General features: G+C 38.7%; 1 protein-coding gene across 2 annotated transcripts in view; it reads right to left on the bottom strand.

Annotated features, from left to right (window-relative positions):
- The window catches only part of COL14A1 (collagen type XIV alpha 1 chain), a 218,387-nt gene that overhangs the window by 142,457 nt on the left and 53,531 nt on the right, over positions 1 to 22,399 (bottom strand). For both annotated transcript variants that reach the window (XM_059395092.1, XM_059395093.1), the window contains exons 6-10: positions 12,566 to 12,721; positions 11,635 to 11,754; positions 9,768 to 9,932; positions 6,691 to 6,852; positions 612 to 763 (exon numbers count right to left, since the gene is read on the bottom strand). In XM_059395092.1, the coding sequence (XP_059251075.1) occupies positions 612 to 763; positions 6,691 to 6,852; positions 9,768 to 9,932; positions 11,635 to 11,754; positions 12,566 to 12,721 (755 nt within the window). The remainder of the gene's footprint in view (positions 1 to 611; positions 764 to 6,690; positions 6,853 to 9,767; positions 9,933 to 11,634; positions 11,755 to 12,565; positions 12,722 to 22,399) is intronic.

Below are 22,399 nucleotides of genomic sequence, written 5' to 3'. Positions count from 1 at the left end.
TTAACATATTCCCTGTGATTGTCAGTGTCAAAGGTAGGAAAAGGGAATGATCCAATCAATCATCTGACAACAGGCATTCTCTCCTGTGATGGCCAAACCATGAAAAAGGCCAGCCATGGATTCTTTATTATGACTTCTCAACTGCACTAATCTCCACAAATGTCCAGGAAATCCCAAACCTTGGAGGACTATATGACCACATCATTTGGAACACATAGACTTCCTTAAGACAGAAAATACAGACCACTCCCAAAGTTGAAAGAATACATGAATAGCAAAAAAGGGTTCTGGCCACATAATGAACTACTGATTCCTTCTGTTTTAGAACTTATTAATTTTAAAAAGGAAAAACATCGAAATAAGTTGTGTACGAAATGAACACATGACCCGTTCTGAGGGTTATTAGACTGAGACGGGAGGAGAAAGTATGAATGCCATAACCAGAGAGACGAGAGGACAAAGTAGACACTTGGCCAATGAATTTTCAGTCCAACGAATTTTCAATGTTTATGTGAGAATAATCTCCTTATACATACAATTCTGTCTTGTCCTCACTACTGTGGAAGACTTGAAAGAAGGAAAATAATGGTTTGAAAATACCATCTCATTACCTCCTCTGGTTTTCCGCCCCTGGCAGGGTAGTACACGACTCTGTATTTTTCCACATTTCCTGGGGCATGGGTCCAGTTAACCATAAAGCTTCTGGCAGTGACTTCAGAAGTAATCAGCTCTGTAGGCGGCCCAACAGTGGCGAGAGCTGAAGCTAAAGTATAGAAATACGTAAAGTGAACCTCTTTCCCAAAATTACTTCTCATAAAGCCTCAGATACTCCATTGGTCAGAGATGATGATTGGTTTTGTGCTACTTCTAAGATTTCGCCTCTAGAGAAATGGATTCAATTATTCATTCCTACATTTTTTCATTGAAACATTTAAGTGCCTATTATGTAGCGATCACTATGCCAGGTCCTGAGGATACACACTTAAATAAGGCAGTCCTTGATGCTAAGAAACTTTCTTAAAGACATTGCTATAGAAGAATTAAACAAACAAACAAACAAAACGAAACCAGAAACACAACACTGATTGAGCATGTGCACATCTACAGGTACTGTCCTGAGCTCTTGAGAAGTATTATTTTAATTCTCAGTAGTTACTGTTGTTGTCCCATTTGGTAGGTGAGAAAACTAAGGCACAATGAAGTTAAATAACTTGACCAAGTCTTACACTTAGTAAATAGTCTTACACGTAGTAGATATTAGCATTGATATTGATACTTGAGTTTTTAATATAAGAGCCTATGTTTTTAAGCATCAGGAGATGCAGTCTCTTTATGGAAGACTTCAATTCAATGAATGGCCAGTATCGAAAAGTCAAAAGAAAAGAAAAGGCAACTAACATATACTGAATGTTCACTATAAGCTAGACACTATGGAAGCACTTTATGTATGTTATTCGCATGTTAAAACAAATGAATATGTAAAAGATTTAGGAAATGTGAAGTTCAAAGTCCTTGAACTTTAGGATTTCTTATCATCTAGGGACTTATCCAAAGTAGCTTTAATAACCTTATTAATGAGGAAAAAACATAGTTACTGAACACTTAACTATGGCCAGGAACTATATTATATGCTCTATCAACAACCACAGGGAGAGATTTTTTTTTTTTTTTTTTTGTGGGAAAAATTGGTCTCTAAAGTAGTCTCATTAAGAAGCTCAGAGAGGGGCGCCTGGGTGGCTCAGTGGGTTAAAGCCTCTGCCTTCGGCTCAGGTCATGATCCCAGGGTTCTGGGATCAAGCCCCACATCGGGCTCTCTGCTCAGCAGGGAGCCCAGTTCCTCCTCTCTCTCTGCCTGCCTCTCTGCCTACTTGTGATCTCTGTCAAATAAATAAATAAAATCTTAAAAAAAAAAAAAAAAGAAGCTCAGAGAAATGTATTCAAGAAACTACTGCTTGGCTGTCCAACTTAGTCGCAAGAGATCTGGTCCAGAGAAAGAGGAATGATGGCAGAGATGGAGCCAAATAGAATCATTCCATACCCTGGATACAATAACGGCAGGAAATAAAACCAAATTCTCCAGGGAGGATCTGGATATTACTCTCTTCTCAGATCATATCCCTGTAGACCAGATATAACCTGCTGACTAATGATATCATGAGAGACAAAGGTTAAAAAATACATGATGATTGTGCTTCCAGGAAGACAGAATTGATGTGACTTTCCCCTATTATTTCTGCAAATTCTGAAAATTATGTAATAAAACAAGCATAAGAAGACACTGAAAGAAAGAACAAAGTGTATGGGTGAGGAATTGCAGGACTTAAAGAATGATACAGTGATAAGTCCCCTGAGTTTTCCTTCTACTTCAAATGTCCTAGACATGGAGCTAAAGAATCCAGAATTTATTGACAAGATGACTGGACAGAAAAATTGGCAAGGATGTAGAACTCAACAAAGCCATCAGCCAAAGGGATCTAGCCAAATTTACAGAATATTTCATAGGACAATAGCAGAACACACACCCTTTTCAAGCACCCATAGGGCATATAGCAAGATAACCACATCCTGGGCCAGAAAGCAAACCTCAGAAAATCTGAAACAATAAAAGTCACAAATAGTGTGTTCTCTAATGACAGTGAAATCAAACTTAGAAACCAATCACAGAAAGGTAAGAGAAAAACACCCAAACACTTTGAAATGATAAACAACGACTTCTAAATAATGAAAGGGTCAAAGAAAATAAAAAATATTTTGAAATGAAATGAAAATACAACATATCAAAATTTATAGAGCAAAAAAAATTTTTGTAGAGCATAGCTAAACCCGTGTGGAGAAAGAAAATTATAGCATTTAACTAATTACATTAGAAAAAGAGGAAACATCACAGTTCAGTAATCCAAGTTCTCATGTCAACAATCTCAAAAAAAGTATGATCAAGATAATCTCAAAACCAGTAAAAGAAAGAAAATAAGAAAAATAAGGTAAGAAATCAATGAAATTAAAAACAGAAGAGAAACGGAAAAATCAATGTAATCAAGAGCCAGTTCTTTGAAAAAGTTTTGTTTTGTTTTGTTTTAAAAACAAACCTCTAACAAGACTGAGAAAAAAAAAAGAGAGAGAGAAGACAATACTTACCAATATCAGGGGAAAAAAAACCACAGACTATCACTACAGACCCTACAGACATCAAATGAATAACAAGGGAATTCTATGAATAACTTTCCACACATATATTCTACAAATTCTATGGAGTGAACCAATTCCTTGAAAAGCAGAAAGTCTCCCCCTCAGATGGGGAATAAGGCAAGGATGTCCATTCTCACTACTCTTATTCAACACAGTACAGGAAATTTCAGCCAGTGAAAGAAGGCAAGAAAATAAAAAGCACAGAAATCAAAAGCAAAGAAATAAAAGTATTCCTATTTGCAAAGGATATGATTTATTGCCTACATAGTAAAATCCCTGAAGATCTAGAGGAAAAATCCTAGAATTAGCAAATTCAAATAATGTCATAGGACACAAAAGAAATATACAAGAATATAATTGTGTTCATATGTGAACACCAAAATTTAAAAAAAAAAAACTAAAATTCCTCAAAATACTCTGGAAAACAGCATGGAGGTTCCTCAAAATGTTGAAAATAGAACTGCCCTATGACCCAGCAATTGCACTATTGGGTATTTACCCTAAAGATACAAACGTAGTGATCCAAAGGGGCACGTGCACCCGAATGTTTATAGCAGCAATGTCCACAATAGCCAAACTATGGAAAGAACCTAGATGTCCATCAACAGATGAATGGATCAAGAAGATGTGGTATATATACACAATGGAATACTATGCAGCCATCAAAAGAAATGAAATCTTGCCATTTGCAACAACGTGGATGGAACTAGAGCGTATCATGCTTAGCGAAATAAGTCAAGCAGAGAAAGACAACTATCATATGATCTCCCTGATATGAGGAAGTGGTGATACAACATGGAGGCTTAAGTGGGTAGAAGAAGAATAAATGAAACAAGATGGGATTGGGAGGGAGACAAACCATAAGTGACTCTTAATCTCACAAAACAAACTTAGGGTTGCCGGGGGGAGGGGGTTTGGGAGAAGGGGGTGGGATTATGGACATTGGGGAGGGTATGTGATTTGGTGAGTGCTGTGAAGTGTGTAAACCTGGTGATTCACAGACCTGTACCCCTGGGGATAAAAATATATGTTTATCAAAAATAAAAAATTAAAAAAAAAATTCCTCAAAATAAAATTAAATACAGAGATGTAAACAGAACAAAACCTGTATGGAATTTGTATCCTAAAAGGTACAAAATGCTGATGAAGATCAAAGGATATGTAAACAAATGGAGGAATTTATCATGTACCAGGACTGGAAGAATCCACGCAGTGAGGATGTCAGTTCTTCTATGTTAATATTTGATAATTGAGAATTGAATCAATGCTATTCCTAACAAAATCCCAACAAGATTTTTATGTAAAATAAATATTTCTCTAATGTTTATTTAGAAAGGTAAAGAAAGTGAAATAATGGAAGCAGTTTTCAAATAGAAAAAGCAAATGGGAGAATTCAGTCCATCCAATCTCAAGACTTCTATAGCTACTAGAAATCAAGATTGTAGGATATTGGAAGAGGGTTAGACTCATAGAACCAACAGAACAGAATAGAGAATCCAGACATAAACCCACACAAATTTGCCCAACTGATACCTGACAAAGATACAAAGCCATCCAATGGCAAAAACAGAGCATTTTCAGGAAGTGGTGCTGGAGTAATTGTATGTTGATAGGCGAAAAAACCCAAAAACCTTGATCTGAACTTAAAATCTTTTACAAAAATTTAACCAAGAACATGGACTTAAATGTAAAACATACAGTTTTTAGAATAAAAATACAGAAGAAAATTTGTAGCATTTATGGCCAAAGAGACTTAATACCTACAAAATGCAAAATTAATAAATTGGACCTAATCAAAATTTAAAACTTTTGCTCTGCAAAAGACCTTGTTAAGAGGATAACAGGCACACTACAGGTTTGGGGAAAATTGTAAAAAAAAAAAACAAAAACCCACATATCAAAAAGAATTAGTATCTAGCATATAAATGAAGAATTGTCAAAACTTAACAGTTAAAAACTAAACAAACACACATATTCATCTAATTAGAAAATGGGCAAAAGATATGAACAGCCCAAAACCAAATACAGATGTGAAATAAGCATGCACAAAAGATGTCCAATTTCATTAGCCATCAAGGAAATGCACATTCAAACCACAGTGAGATACCACTACATATCTATCAGAATGCCTAAAATAAAATGTAGTAACAACGGTAAATACTGGTGACAATGCACAGAAACAGAATCACACACATATGTTGCTGGTGGGAAGGCAGACTGCTGCAGCCTCCCTGGAAAACAGTGTGGCAGTTTTGTAACAGTAAGTGAAGCATGCTGCTACAATGTGATACAGTAATCTTGTGTTTGGGGTAATTATCCCAGGGTCATTATCACAGTAACATGAAAACTTACTTTCTTGCAAGAACCTATACATGAACATTCATAACAGATTTTTTTGTAACAGCCAAAAATGAAAACTCAGATGTCTTCCTTACTTTTTTTAATAATTTTATTTTATTTTAATTCCATTAATTCACATATACTGTATTATTAGTTTCAGAGGAAGAATTTAGGGATCCGTCAGTTGCATGTAATGCCCACTGCCCATTCCATCATGTGCTCTCCTTCATACCCATCACCCAGTTACCCCGTTTCCCTACCTACCTCCCCTCCAGCAGTCCTCGTTGTGTTCCTACAGTTAAGCGTCTCTCATGCTTTGTCTCCGTCTCTGATTTCATTTTATTTTTGTTTTTCCCTCCATTCCCCTAGGGTCCTCTGTTTTGTTTCCTAAATTCCACTAATGAGTGAAATCATATGATACAGTGTTTCCCTGTATCCTCCCAATGTGTTCATGGCTAAGCGGACTGTGGTTTGTCCATAGCATGGAATATGGTACAGCAGTAAAAAGGAAAAAAGCTACTAATACATGTAACAAGTAGGATGGATTGCCAGGAAATCATCCTGAATTAAAAAGTCAGTCCTCAAAGATGATATACCACATAATTCCATCCACATCATATTTTCAAAATAGAAACTATGTAGAGAGGGAGCACTGATGAGTGGTTGTCTGGGGTGAGGGAGAGGCTGTGGGGAGAAATAAGTGAATGCGGCCATAAGAGGACAAAAGGCACGATTTCCATGATGGAATTCTGTACTTCAGCTCTCAGTTCCCGCATCTGCCTGGGATATCGTACTGGAGTTTTGCAATATGTCACCATTAAGGGGAACTGGTAAAGCAGACATGATCTTTCTCTATCTTACTCCTTACAACTTTACATGAATGTATAATTACCTCAAATCCCAAAGTGCAGTTAAAAACAAACACCCGTGATGGTCTAAATCTGACACCATGGAGACAACGATCTGGTGGTTCCACTATTCCTTCCTCGGTGGGGCTGCTAGTATATTCCCTTTCTAAGCTGATGATTCACATCTTAGGGGGCCAAAGGGCTCTGTTTAGAAAGTCATCACGAAAAAGGATCAGAATTTTCATAATCCACGACAGACTCTTGGGCAGAGTAATACCCACATCCCAGAACGACCGTGTTCGTTTCCTTGCTTTACCTTTGATTTCTCTGTCCTGTTCTTCCACCCGGGAGCAGACGGTCCTCGTCAGGCTCTCCACGACTGTGTGCATCAGGTCAAACTCGGCCACATTGTACACGTGAGTGCTGTCCGGCTCAGAGGCGATCTCCCGCAGCTCGTTCTCGTCCGCGTTTTTCACCCCTTGCATTGAGGACAACAGGGAGGGTGGTGACACTTGTGCCCCCTTTGAGAAACCAACCTCCGTGAGCCTGCCCTGAGCCCATTATCACCCCCCAGCAATTGAAGCATCTTCTACTTCACATTGTTAGTTGTTTTCTTAAAAACCACCTTCAGCCATCACTTTTAAGTGATTGCATCCTAATTCCGTTCAGTGAATCTTAACAGGAAGATGCATTAATGAAACTAACTTCTGTCTTGCGTGAAGAGGGCAGAAGCAATAGTAATTAATCCAGCATTCTAAACTATCAACCCCTTGGGTTTCAATTGCTAGAAAATAACTTACTTAAATTAAGAGCTACTTTTAGAATAAAAATTATAAATACAAAAGTATTGTTATTACTATATATGGTATTATTTTATAGCATTAAGAGGAAGCTTGGGAAAGATTCTTTAATATATTCACGTACAAGGGGCTGACTCGTAACACACAATTTGGCTAAATGAAAATAGGGAAGCTCTGTTTCTCCCACAATCTCTGTGGAATTCCATTGCTGTAAGTGGAGCACAATGCTGGGTGTTTGGAAAGCAGCAGGGAACCGAGTGAGACAGAAAGTTCTCAGCTCCCATGCAACGTTCCCAATCTATCTTAGCCATGGATGCTAACACTCAGAGTGAACCCACTACACCCCAGGAACTATGGTATATGTATGTGTGTGTATATATATATGTGTATATATATATATATATATATATATATATATATATGGAGACATTTAACATTTAATCCCCATATATATATATAGAGAGAGAGACATTTAACATTTAATCCCCACAACCAACCCTACGAGTCTGGCACTGCCATCTCCCCCACTGTATCATCAGTAGGTGCTGCACAGAGAGGTATATTAACTTCCTCAAGGAAACCCACAGGAAGTGTACAGCTGGGATTCCCACCAGGTAGTTGAGATCCAAAGTCATAGGCTCTTAACTAGTACATTATGTCACCTCTCAGAAGATTGCAAATTAAAATGAGTAAGTGAAATTATAAACAGAAAAGGAAGGCACAAGGTTGGGTTTTATGGGTGTGGAGGTAGATTTCTCTTCCCCAGGCTTCAGAAACAAGGAGCCTTTCTTTATAAATCCGTCATCACAATCATCTAAGGGTATTTTTTTTTAAAGGTACTGTGGAGGCAGGGAAGGGAGATTACCCAGGGCAACATGAATGACTTCTCAGATGCCTGCCTGTACCATTTGATTTATCTTCCAACCCCAACATATTAAGTGACAAAGTCTGAGTTGTTTCTGAACCATGTGCTTTAGGGGGTTATAAGAATAATAAATACTAATGATTTCCAGGTAATTTCCAGAGAAAAAGTCCAAATTACATCTGTGGGTTCACTTCAAATTTTGTTTAAAAACTCATCCATGTATTATCAACAGGACCACAGAATGGAAACAAAACACATAAATTAATCCCATTAGTCATCTAAAAAGATTTCCTCCATTGGACAAAAGGATAGTAAAATAAAAAATAAAAATTAGATCAATTTCTCTGATGTTTCTTGCCTGAAGGACTTCAACAAAAGCTTCTAACATGTACAGCTGGATCAGTGTCCACAGGCACAAAAAGCACCAAGTACAAGGAGAGACAATGAACTTAATGTCAATAATGCCTTTGATGGCTTTTAGGTAAAACCAATGATTTTGTATTCATATAAGAATATTCTAAGAAAAAATGCCCCCTAACAACAACGACAACAACAAAAACTATATTCTAGGGAAGGTAGCCCGAAATGTCTATTATCTCTTTCTCATCTTTCCAAACTAAATAGTGTGTAGTAAACAGCTTGGAAAAGAGAAGAAAAGGTCATCATGACTGGGAAGGAATTTCTTCTCTAAGGATTTTGCCTTCCTCATCTTCGTGTCCCAGCACCCACCACAACACAGGGCGTAGACCATAGAAGCACAAACTTCTTGAATGGAACCCTCTATAAACCACATTTCCAGGAGAAAATCTAGGAACAGATCAGACGAATTGTTTCCAGTTGGGGGTTTCTGTTTGGTTTTGTTCTGTTTTGTTTCAGTTGGTCTCTACAGTAAAAGATCTTACTGCCAAAGAAACTGTAAACATTTTCATCGAGAGCCAAGTTGCATCATCTAAATGTTTTTGCTGTTAGTTATGCTGAATATGTGCCCCATGTACCCTTTCCACAAGAAGGATACCTTATAAAGAGTTCATCTCAAAGAAATAATACTGCGTATCTAGAACTTTATGCTTTCTAAGTAGCTCCAGGACCTGAATTCCTTGAAAACGATAAACTGGTTTCTCCCTATACTACTAGAGAAGGGACTGCTAAAAGCAATATTAAAGAGAAAGTCCTGGGGTATCTGGGTGGCTCAGTGGGTTAGGCATCCTATCTGGGACTCTTGGTTTCAACTCAGGTCATGATCTCGGGGTCACGATCTCAGGATTGTGAGGTCAAGCCCCGAGTCGGGCTCTGTGCTCAGCAAGGAGTCTGCTTGAGATTCTCTCCCTCTCCCTCTGCTCCTCCCCCCGCCCAAATAAATAAATAAATCTTTACCCAAAAAAGAGAAGAAGTCCTCACTAATTGAAAGATAAAAAACATGTACCTAACCTTTGCATGCTACTTTCTGCTTTTCACAACAATTGATGAATGGGGTCTCACCCAGAGATCCTCATGCTATAGGGCACGTATAACATAGAGGTAAGTGTAAGGTACGTGAAAGTTACCATCGCCTCCATCTTACATGTAATGAAGCTGGGCTCAGATCAAAGGACTGGCTACGACTAGAGTCAGGACTAGGAACTGTCCAGGTCCCCTGAATTTCAATGAAGTGCACTCAGCATTACATATTCTTTTAACTGGTTGGGTGTCTGTGCCCGTAACTGAAGTAGGACCATGAATAGCACATACCTATGGCAAAGAGTTCAACACCAGATTCACGGAGGTTTCTAGATGGTGGGATAATATCATCTTGGGACTTTCCATCTGTGATCAAAATGCCGATTTTGGACACTCCGGTCCTTGATCCTGCTTCTGGTTTAAAGCTATTTTCAAAAATGTAGCTCAAAGCAAGACCTGGGAGAAAATAAGAAAAAAATGAACACAAACTAATCACCTCTAATAAAAAGTCTTCCAGTTCTAAAAAATGTAATCACAACATGAGTGACTTATTGAGCTAAAAGTTTATTAGTTATGAATTTTCATCTTTAGTTTTTGAAATGACCTTTTTCTTGACAGATCTGATGAAAGCTCAAAAATCCATCAGAATAGAGATAATATGAAAAACTGAACAGTCCATCATTTCAGAAACGAGCATTTATAAGGAACATTAAGTTCCTGGCCAAATGATGTTGACAGATCTGTGTACAAGAAAATGTAAACCTTAATAATTTAGGATGAAGCAGGAATACCTACACAGAAGCAACAACCCCAAATATTACCAAAAATTTGTTTACAATGGCCTAAAGAACCAAAAATTCTCTCTCTTTTTTTAGGGATAGTGGAAGCAGATTCAAAATGATCACCAAATTCCTTCCTTTTGATCATGGCACTTTTCATCCAGGAAAAAAAAAAAAAGAAGGCTGCAATATTGTTCTAAGATTTGCGTTTAATGAAGTTTTTTTTTTGTTGTATTAACAAAAAGATTATGCCTCAAACTGGCAAAGCAATTATCAAGATTCCCATGGTTTTGTTAAAAATCAATGATAGTGTTGTTACTGTTTAAAATGAGCAGCTGCCTTGTATACCTACAGAAGAAAAGATCAGGTACTAAGGTTAAATCCTATGACAACCCACTGTGGCTGGAAAAATTGTAATCTAAATATTCTTACAGTCTTTGTTTACCAAAAATACGGTGATCCAAGGATCCATAAATATTTTTATGATAACTACTGATTGCAGAATAAGGGCAAAGAAAATACTTTCCTTGAAAATAAAGAAGTAGAAATTTGTTTTCATTTAAATGATGGGGTGGCTAGGGGCACCTGGGTGGCTCATTGGTTCACTGTCCAACTCTTAATTTCGGCTCAGGTCATGATCTCAGGGTCGCAGGATCATGCCCCACATCAGGCTCCATGCTAAATAAAAAGCCTGTTTAAGATCCCTTCTCTTGGGGCACCTGGGTGGCTCAGTGGCTTAAAGCCTCTGTCTTTGGCTTAGGTCATGATCCCAGCGTCCTGGGATCGAGCCCCGCATCAGGCTCTCTGCTCAGCAGGGAGCCTCCTTCCCTCTCTCTCTCTGCCTGCCTCTCTGCCTACTTGTGATCTCCCTGTCAAATAAATAAATGAAATCTAAAAAAAAAAAAAATCCCTCCTCTCCCTCTCTCTCTGCCCCTTCCTCCCCTCGAGCTTGCGTGCATGCTCTCTCTCTCTCTCCCCAAAGTAAATAAATAAAATCTTTTTTAAAAATTAAATAATTAGTTAAAAAAAATAAGTGAGGGGGTGGCTAGAGGAGAAAGCAGGTAAAAAGAGGAAAATGAACTGGCAGAAGCTAAGACCTCCACAGCTAAGACAGTCCCCAAACACTCTCAGCCTCAGCTTCGCTCCATCTCCTCCTGGCCTAGCCAAGCCCTTCTGGGGGACATTCATGTAGCAAAAGGAATGGCGTGTCTGGGTCTTAATTCTTAAGGCTGAGTTTCAGAAAAGAGTCACCTAGGAATTCCAGATTTTAGTTGAATTTTAAAATACTATGCCAAGTCTTACAAAGTGGCAGAATGAAGAAATGAAATGAATCTTTGGGGAAGATAAGTTGCTAAAAACACGAACTGAATGAAACATACCTGTTAGTGTATTTCCTCCTTTATAGGGTAGATTTCGGACCGCTTCGATGACCTCATCTTTTGTGCTAAAGGCATTCAAGTGCCATTCTATTCTGGGGTCGCCGCTATACTGTGCAAGACCTGGTAAAAAAGATGAGACAGCCCACCCAGAAATGAGGGATTACTCAAAGATCTAGTGAATTATTTGTGAAACCAGAATAATAAAGGGCTTGATCTTTATAACAATTCTTTCTCTGCTTCACTATATTTTCAAAAAGAATTCTTGGCATCAATTTCAGGAATTAGTTTGGACATATCTTGGGGCAGGAGGAATGTACATATTTTCTAGCCATTTAGAAGTGAGCACCTAATTAGGTACTTAGTACTTAAAAAACAAATCTGATTATATTTGTAGATAAAAGATCTAGATTTACTGGTTCATTTTTATCCTCAAAGGAATGATTTTGATTAGTGGCTATATAAAAGTGAAACTATGAGACTCTATATGATAAAGCCATAGATTTATAACTTTTTTTGATCTTAGCTAGCACTAACTTGGCAAAGATTATTTGTACTATAAAGCTACTTCCAATTTCCAATTTTCTTAGTTCAAAATTCCACTGGATTCCACTGTTTCTTTTAAATAAAAAGAAAACTTCTACCTGAAAAAATCCTTAAACCAGTTGCAACTTTAAAAGTTATTATTATTACGAGGCAGAGAAGATTTTGACATTTTTGAAAATTAAAATGTGTTCAATAATTAGCCAAATGACAGCATTATTCAGCGTAAATTAGCAGGAACAGATATTTATTGATCCAAACTTGTGCTCTTAGGAATATCACCATAGCTCGAACCCTGTAATTCTAGAAGCTGCTCTCTAAAGTTTTTTGAAATCTCTTATGAAGCTTATCTACATTGACAGCTGACTTGGGCTAGTAACAGAACATGTACCAATTCGTGTCTTCTCTGAGCCCACGTTGAAGGCTGTCACCAGGTTTTCCAGGAAAAGTCGAACCAGTCTGAAGTTGAATCTGCCAATACTCCACGAACCATCAACCAGGATCACAATATCAGCAATTGCTGGAGTTTCACAGAAAAACTTCACTTCTGCAAAACACAACCCAGAAAAATACCTGTATCACTGCTGGCACTTAAAAAAAAAAAAAGTGATTCTATTTTATATCTTTCTGATAACTTCGTGCTAATAATACAAGAAAGTCCCTATTAAAGCAACGGTGTTTTTACAATGTTTCCCTTAAATTCATTCTTCCTAGGGAAAAAAAAAATGTGGTAACAGCTGGCAGCAGAGGGAGTGTTCTGGAAATAGTTAGCAAAACACTGGCAGGTTCACACCGTTCTGGCAACTCAAGCCTTCTGTGTGTTTTAGAGAGTAGTGTCTGCGAAAAATCATCCAGCTCTGGGCTTTGGCCTGTAGATTCTTTCCAGGAAAGATCTTAGCAACCAGTGTGAGGGAGTCAGCAGAGGTGGGACGATGGCCAGAAGGCAGAGAGGCAGCTCTCCTGTTCTAATAAGTTACCCTGGTGGAAGCGATAGAACAGAAATAGGGGCTTCCTGAATCCAAGGAAAAGTCACAGCCATGCATTTAATCTAGGAAAGGTACCCAGCGTGATGGGATGAGCACTGGGTGTTACATGCAACTGATGAACTACTGAATTCCATCTCCAAACTAATGATGTACCCTAGGGTGGCTAATTGAAAGTGAGTAAAAATTAAAGAAAAGAAAGGTACACAGACCTTGGCTAAAGTAGGAAGGGTTTGTGGAAGAAGAAAATTAGGAAAGGGTTTCCCCATATTCAAATTCTTTTGCATACTGTATCTCTCTATGACAATAAGACTTTGTCCCTAAAAATCATTTAGTAATTGATTCTTGAAATGGCCCAATTAGGCTGTAGAATAAGGTGCTAGAAAAAGAGGCCCAGAAGCCAGCGTGGTACTACCCTAAGCTTTACCCTTAGAGAAAGTCTTAGCTGGAGTGATCTTGGCAACAAAAGAAGAAGCTATCTGATGAAGGGTAGATCTGGGCTTGACTCGGTGTCACCCAGAGCCAAGATACTAAAATATTCTTAATGTATTTCAGAACCTTTAGAATTCTGCAGTATTGTTAGTACCTTTGGTGACAGTGTTTATACTCTAGTTTGTGCTTCCAAACGGGCTACTGAACTCTGCTCCGTGTTCATATTCGGACTACTGATCATGAAGACTGTGTGTGTTTCTTTGGGTCCATGTCCACTTCTTGAAACTGACCAACTAATTCCTATCTCATTTGTTTCCTAATATTAAAATGATAATAAAACAATATTTGAAATGCAATGTTGTTATTATAATGGGACCAAAACATGGAAGTGTTTATGAATAAATTGAATCAATTTTCCCCCAGGAGAAAAATAATCAACCTACTATGGTTGGAGTAGGAAATTCAATAGATGCCCCTGAACCTACCAGGCCACATTACTCTAAAAAAAGCTTGTGTTTTTTTTTTTTTTCCTCCCTCAGACATAAATATGCATGGAATACTTAGATCCTTTTACCAGAAGGAAAAAAAATGTACTTGCCAATGAAATAATCAGATACTCATTATGGGAGCTAAAGAGTACTGTTCAATGAATCCAAAGTTTACATATTACATTTTTGGGCACCAAATCTCCCTTCTTTAATAATAAAATACAAAGCCACTACACTGACGTATTCTAAAACAGAATGATTGCAAGAAGTCACGGGATAAAAATTAATTTGGTTTTTGGAAATAATCAGGGAAAATTGAAGTCTTTTGAAACTTTAAGAATCTATTTCTCTCAGTGTTTATGGGGGGAAACTTACTGCAAATGGAGAGTCCTTTTCTTTCTTTTCCAAAACTATTGGGGAGATACTGTTTCACTTTTTAATAAATTGTTTGAGTGCATCGTAGATAAGGTCTTAGAAAAGGAACCATTTCTCCATGCTTATTTTGAAGAGGACTATGAAAACTGATATTTTATGTGAGAGCAAAAACAAATGAGTTCCACCAAAATGCAGCAATTGGGATGACTCTTGGCAACACACCACTCTTTGGTTGGTAGCAATATTTGGTGGGGGGAAATAGGAATCCCAGAAAATTATTAGTAGTACGATCTTTTTATAAAAGAAAAATAATTAATATAAAAGTACTCCCTTTTTTAGAAATATATATGGGCATTATAGATCTAGAAGGGGGAGTTGGGTGATGAAGATAGAGTCCAAGACCATGGTTGTCTTGGGTGAGAAGAACCAAGGAATTGGCGTGGCAGTAAAACCCTCTGGTGATATGTGGGTTGTGGGCAAAGTCTTAGCTTTTCTGGGAAACAGAGGGGTTTGAGTGATCATTATGCTATTAAAAATGACGGGGGGGGGGTGGGAGTTGGGGTACCAGGTGGTGGGTATTATAGAGGGCACGGATTGCATGGAGCACTGGGTGTGGTGAAAAAATAATGAATACTGTTATGCCAAAAATAAATAACAAATAAATTTAAAAAAAAATTAAAAAATAAAAAATTAGATAACTAATCAAAAATAATCCTACTTGGAATGCAGAAAATATTGACTAGAAAAATAATTTCAGTGTTTACATCATACAACTTTAACAACAAACCTTAAAACACGGTACCATTCCCCACATACTTCATTTGAAATTAAGGCCTCTGTGTGCCCTGTCTTCTAACTAAAGCTCAGTATCTGTTATATCAGCAGAAAGATGCAGTTTTTAAGATATTGTTGGATTTCGGAAGTCAAAATATATCATTGGTTTTGCATTTCAAAGCTTGATTTCTCTTCAAGATTAGTGCACACACACTTGGGAACTGTGGAAACAGCATTTTTTTTTTTTTTAATGCCCTAAACTCTGATCATTAGCTCTAAGGTCTATACAAACTCAGGGATGCTCAAGGCTATTTCCCACTGTAGCAGGCACAAATGCAGCATGTCCAGCCCCACTAAGATTCAGCTTAGGCGGAACAAACTGTGTGTATGGTTTGTGCTGGGTATATCCTGCCAAGTGTGTTTGTGCACAAGGCAAACCAATGTTCAAACACCTGGGACAAGAGGCAGTTTTAAAGTTCCCATGTTCAAGTTCAATAATCACACATCTCAAACATGACTCCAGCTGCTCTAGTGAATCTTTTAAAATATATATTCAATTTTCATCAATTTTGAGTGTCTTCTGGGTATCTGGGTAGCTCAATCAGTTAAGAGTCTGCCTTTGGCTCAGGTCATGATCTCAGGGTCCTGAGATCGAGTCCCACATTGGACTCTTTGCTCAGTGGGGAGCCTGATTCTCCCTATCCTCCCCGGCTCCTGTCCTCTGTTGCTATCTCTGTCTCTCTCTCAAATAAATAAAAAATATCTTCTAAAAAATAATAATTTTGGAGTATATTCAAATATTATTGAAAGTGAGAGCCCAGATACAGCACTGATGACAAGTGATACCTCCTTCTACTAGAAAATAGTTACCCTGTGTCTGCAGAGAGGGACCACTCAGAAAAACAACAACAACAACAACAAAACAAAAAAGCAAAGAAGCCTAATGTTTAATCTTACAATGTGTTAAAGAATCAAGTGGTAGAAAACCAGATACATCTGGGAGCCCAGATAAATGTCATGTAAAATTCTGTAGCCAAATATATTTTTTAAATGCATTTTTTTTTTAGATTTTATTTATTTATTTGACAGACAGAGATCACAAGCAGGCAGAGAGGCAGGCCGAGAGAGAGGAGGAAGCAGGCTCCCTGCTGAGCAGAGAGCCCGATGCAGGACTCGATCCCAGGACCCTGAGATCATGACCTGAGCCGAAGGCAGCGGCTTAACCCACTGAGCCACCCAGGTGCCCTTTAAATGCATTAAAAAGGGATAAGTACATGTCCACATTAACCAAGCTATGGGAAGAGCCCAGATGTCCAACCACAGATGAATGGACAAAGAAGACGTGGTCTATGTATACAATGGAATACTACTCAGCCATAAAAAAAAAGAAATCTTGCCATTTGAGATGGTGTGGATGGAACTGGGGAGTATTATGATAAGCAAAAACAAGTTAGGTGGAGAAAAACAAACATCATATAATTTCACTCATACGTGGAATTTAAGAAACAGAACAGATGAACACAGAGGAAGGAAAGGAAAGATTAAACAAGATAAAAACAGAGAAGGAGATAAACCATAAGAGACTGTTAACTACAGGGAACAAGCTGAGGGTTGCTGGAGGGGAGGTGGGGGAGGGATGGGGGTAACTGGGTGATGGCCATGAAGGTGGGTACTTGATGGAATGAGCACTGGGTGTTATACGTCACTGATGAATCACTAAATTCTACCTCTGAAACTAATAATACAGTATATGTTAATCAAATTGAATTTAAATAAAAGACCCCCCACAAAAAAACAAGAAATTCCACAGTTTTGCTAGTTATCAAGCTGCAAATCAGCCTAGCGGTCAAATATGACTGTGAGTTCTTAAAATCAAATGATAAACAGTTTATTGATAAAATAAAAACAAATAAATAAATAGTGGTAAAATACAAATAAATAAATAGATAAATAAATGGGATGTACATATCCTTTCATTGTTAAAACAGTATTCTGTAATTAATTACGGTAAGAAAATAAATCTTTCTAGCCCTCCGTATTGTATTTAACGTTAAAGCCAAGGAGCAGAGAAAATGATTTCTTGAATGGTATTTTAATTCAGCTCTTTGCTTAACTATGGACTTATCTAAAATGCAATTCTGAAAATGCAGGGAGTGTAAGGAAAAAAAAAAAAAAAAAGGAAAAGCTCAGCAGCTGATGGCAAGCAAAGGAAAGCACCCAGCCTGTGGGTTAGGTCACTAGCCTAACACTGAGGTCACAGATGGCATCAGAAGGAGCAGCTCCCGGAAACCAATGATGCCCTATCTGAAAGTTACATCCATCATGGCATTCAGTGTTAAGCCCTCCATGCTCATGTATGTTTCAGATCCCACAAGAGCTCTAGGACACAGGTACTATTTTTATTGGTCCCACTTCCAGCCAAAAAGTATGCTGTACATAGATTGAGTGATTTGCCTAAGAGGTCATACACTGAAGAAATGTCAAGGCTGGGGTTTGAGCCCCAGCATCGTATCTTTAAAATCTAAGCTTTTAGGGGTGCCTAGGTAGCTCAGCCATTAAAAGACAGACTCTTGATTTCAGCTCTGGTCATGATCTCCTGGTCTCTGGAGATGGAGCCCCACATTGGGCTCTGTGCTCAGCGGGGAGTCTGCTTGAGATCCTCCCTCCCTTTGGGCGCCTGGGTGTCTCAGTCAGTTAAGCATCTGCCTTTGGCTCAGGTCATGATCTCAGGGTCCTGGGATTGAGCCCAACCTCAGGTTCCCTGGTCGGCAGGGAGTCTGCTTCTCCCTCTCTCTCTCTGACCATCCCCCAGCTCATTCTCACTCCCCCCACCCCAAAATAAATAAATAAAATATATTTTTAAAAAATCTCTCTCTCTCTCCTTCTGCCCTTCCACTCCATGTTCTCTCTCTCTCAAAAATAAAAAAATAAAAATCTTAAAAAAATAAAATCTAAGCTTTCAGCCAAAAGGCTGTATAGACTTCTTAAAAAGAGAGAGAGATTGATTTCATTTATTTATGTTGAAGAGAGACAGCACATGTTGGGGAAGAGGCAGAGGGAGGGGGATTTGAAGCCGACCCCCTGCTGAGTGTGGAGCTCCCTCTCAGGACCTGAGATCACATCCCAAGCTGAGATCAAGAATCAGAGGCTTAACTGACCGAGTCACCCACAAGGCCAGTGGGCTCCACAGACGTCTGTAAGGCCCTCTACATCATACGAATTTAGAAAGCAGAGGAAAGAGTCTCCAGTGTGAAGGGGCATCCCCACAGAACTGGCCCCTGCTGTGACCACCACAGCTAGTATGTTTTATTTGCAAGCATTTAATTGTCTGTCTAAAACTTTCCCCCTTCCCAATATAATACACTTAGTACTTAAATAGCCAATGCAAAAAGAATCTCTTTAACAGCAATTTTATACCAATTTTACTGTGCTATTGACATCCTGAGAGAATTTTGTGTTGAAAACACAAGTTAATTCAAGTACCCCTACCTGTCCACAGAGGCTTTGCTCCAGGCCAGTTCCTCCAGAACCAAGCAGCAGAACTGAACCCTTCCTAACCACCCCTGCCCCAGGGTTCTTAATAAAAGCTTTTCAGTGGGTCACCAAAAAACAAACAAAAACAAAAACAAACCTCCTCAATCAGTATAAATCAGTCTACTATAAACTTATTTATTAATTTGATATTATGAGACTAATTTTCTGGATAACATTTACTTATTTATAAATTTGTATTTAATATTTTCTGTATACCAAGCACTGTTCTGGGCACTCAGGAACACAGCAAAGTTCTTGCCTCCCTGCTGCTTAAATTCTTAGTAAGAGGAAACACGGTCTAGCAAAACCATGTAAGTTCAGATTTTTTAAAGTGCTTTATAAAAATAAACATAATGATATAAAGAGTAATTGTGTATGGGTGGAGGGAGTGATACTTTGGTGAGAATGACATGAAATTACCAAATCAAAAGTCTTCCTTTTAAACCATATTATTCCTTTTATTCTAATAGCATAACAAAAGCAGACTTTTCCTGTTAGGCAAACTCCTACGCATCCTTCAAAACCCAGGTCAGACTTCACGACTGCATACAGCTTTTCCAATAGTCCTCAGATAGGACTCATTATCCACCATGTGACCAGAGGCAGTAGTTAGGGACTAACTACTGCCTCTGGACATGGTTTGCTGTATTCATAACACTAGACTATTATGATTGTTTTTTCCCATTTTTATCTCCCTGATTTGACTGAAATCAGTAAAAGAAGAGAAATTTGCATCTTTTTTATTTCCTTTGTCTGGCCCAATTTTTGCCACGAAGCACATCAATGAAGTACATTGAACTGTGTTGTTAAAAAGGAATTCCTCTTTTCACATAATTTATCCTCCAGCAAAGCATTAGAAAAATAAACCATGACGGCACAGTTAAATATAGTCTCTCCCCCCACCGTGGCTCACTACTACACAGGGAAAGTGGATTACAGATATTTAAGGATTGGAGACATTGTATCAGACTTGCCTGTCTTCCTTGCTATTTTTCAAATGCATGAGGCAAAGCTGGAAGAAAGGAAAGCATGTACTATATTTACTCACATTATCTCAGTATGCCCTCAGAAAATCTCACGATGATTTTCACCACAACTGGTTGGATTCATTTAGTGGCTTCAAATCATTTTTTCTATGCCACTAGCAAAATACCTAGCTAGGCCATTAATTACACAAGACATCTGAAGGAAAACTGTGGTCACAGAACAATTTTTCACTTAAGCCTCTCATGAGGTTAAGTGCAGATTTCCAAACCAAAAGAAAAGCTCACTTCCAAGACTGGCTTCGGCTACATCCCTGACAATTTTTTTTTAGAGTTGACACTATTTTATCAATGGTTCTAAATAGGGTTTTTCAATACATTGGTACATTCTGGTTCTTTCAATGTTCGGGGTGTCGTTATTGCCTCATTTCTTAAAAAAAGAAAATGAGGTTCAGAGAGACAAGAGAATGAATGAATCAGTGTTTACACCATAGTCAGGGCTGAATGCCGGGTCTTCGAAAGGTTTGGTCCAACGTGACTTTTTCTTTTCTTTTTTTTTTTTTTTCTTTAAGATTTTATTTATTTATTTGACAGAGAGAGACAGACAAGAAGGAACACAAGCAGGAAAAGTGGGAGAGGGAGAAGCAGGCTCCCTGCTGAGCAGAGAGCCCGACTCGGGGCTCGATCCAATGACCCTGAGATCATGACCTGAGTTGAAGGCAGACGCTTAACCACTGGGCCACCCAGGTGCCCCCAACGTGACTTTTTCATCAGACCATGCACCACCATCACAGAAAATGTCCTCACATAATGTGACCCCCCTCCCCATTCTGTATGTATGTATGTATTTATTTATTTTGCAGGGCTTCTTACTTTGTAGTAGAATGGTTAATTTTATGTATCAACTTGATTGGTCCACAGGGGGCCTGGACTTTTGGTTGAACATCATTCTCGGTGTGTTGGTGGGGGCTGTTTCAGGATGACATTAGCATTTGCATCTACAGACTAAATCCTTTCCTCATCCGATTGACTGAAAACCCGAGCAGAGCAAAAGACTGAGGAAAAGGGACCTGCACCTGCCTAACTGCCATGAGCTGCAACAGCGGCCCCATCTGAAACATTGCCTGTTCTTGGACCTCGAGCCCGCCAGTTTTCAGACTAAAACTTCCACCATCAGCTCTCCTGTGCCTCCAAATTGCTGACTGCAGACCTTGGGACTTTTTAGCCTCCAAAATTATGTGAGCCTATTCCTTATAATTAATCTCTTTATATCTGTATCTACATACACATAGACACAGAGAGAGATAGTATAGATATGGATAGATATTGACATAGATATCTAATTATCATAGTTACATAGTTACATATACATGTAGTTATTTATTTATTGACTGCAGCAAATAGTTGTCATTGCTTCTTTTTTTTTACAGTAATAAAAAGACCTGCCACGTAGTGACTGCTTTCACCAGAAGCTTTGCATGTATCTTTTCCATTCCAGCCCCATATTCATGCTACAAGGTAGGTGTTTTTCTCGCTCCACTGAAAAAAAGAGGTTAGAAACTTAGAAAGGTTCAGTAACTTGCCCATCATCACACACTGAGCAGGTGGAAAAGCTGAAGTTCAAATCCAAGACTGACGTCAAAGCCTGAACCACTTTGCTATTGTCCTAAGCAGCTCCCTTCAAAGAAGTATTTGCAAGGAAGGAAGAGAGGACTAAGGAAGGAATGAGGAAGGGAGGGGGGAGGAAGAGAGGAAAGGGGGAAGGAGGGAGAGAAGGAGCCATTAAAAAGAGGATGAGGTTGCCTGGGCGGCTCAATCAGTTGGGCATCTGCCTTCAGCTCAGGTCATGATCCCAGGACCTGGGATCGAGCCCTACGTTGGGTTCCCTGCTCAGCAGTGAACCTGCTTCTCCCTCTCCCTCTGCCTGTTGCTTCCCCTGCTTATCCTCCCTCTGTTGAATAAAATCTTTAAAAATAAATAAATAAAATAAAAAGAGCATGAAATCAAAATCATATTCTCTTGCCTTCTAACCAAAAAAACATCTCAGCAGTCTCTCGGAGCCCTGCACAGGGCTCCCTCAGAGCCCAGCAGTAACTGACAGTCCCATAAACATCACTTTCATTACATTTTTTCTCTGCTCAAAGGCTATAAAGGACCAAGAGAAGACAATAAGCTGTCTTCAAATGTTTAAAGGACTGTCATACAGAAGATGGGTTAGCAGTGTTCTGTATGTCCACAAGGAAACAGATTTCACCTCAATTTGAGAAAGAACGAATAGTCAAGATTTCCCTAGATCACAGGGAAACCGTGAGATCTTTGTCAATGAGCAGATGGAGGTTAACCATCATGGGCATTACAGAGGCTTCTCAACCACCCTCGCAACTGGTGGAACTCCGTGGCTCTCCAAGCACCTGGCAATTCTACATTTTAAGATAACTTAACCTAAGCTATACATGGTGCTTCTCAAAGCTTTCCATAATATAAGTCCACTCGATCTGTCCCTACTGAGTTCACACTTCATGCCAATAAAACTGCCCTCCTTTCTCCCCCAAATGGTCCCATCTCTCAGACTTCTGACTCAATCTTTATCTCCCCTTCTGTCTCCACCATTTCTATCCTTTCTAACCTTTCCTTACCCCTATGCAAAACACCTAAA

This window comes from Mustela nigripes, chromosome 3 (genome assembly GCF_022355385.1).
Source record: "Mustela nigripes isolate SB6536 chromosome 3, MUSNIG.SB6536, whole genome shotgun sequence".
Lineage (NCBI taxonomy): Eukaryota > Metazoa > Chordata > Mammalia > Carnivora > Mustelidae > Mustela > Mustela nigripes.
The sequence above is the reverse complement of the archived record's forward strand: the minus strand, read 5'-3'. Positions and strand labels throughout refer to the sequence as shown.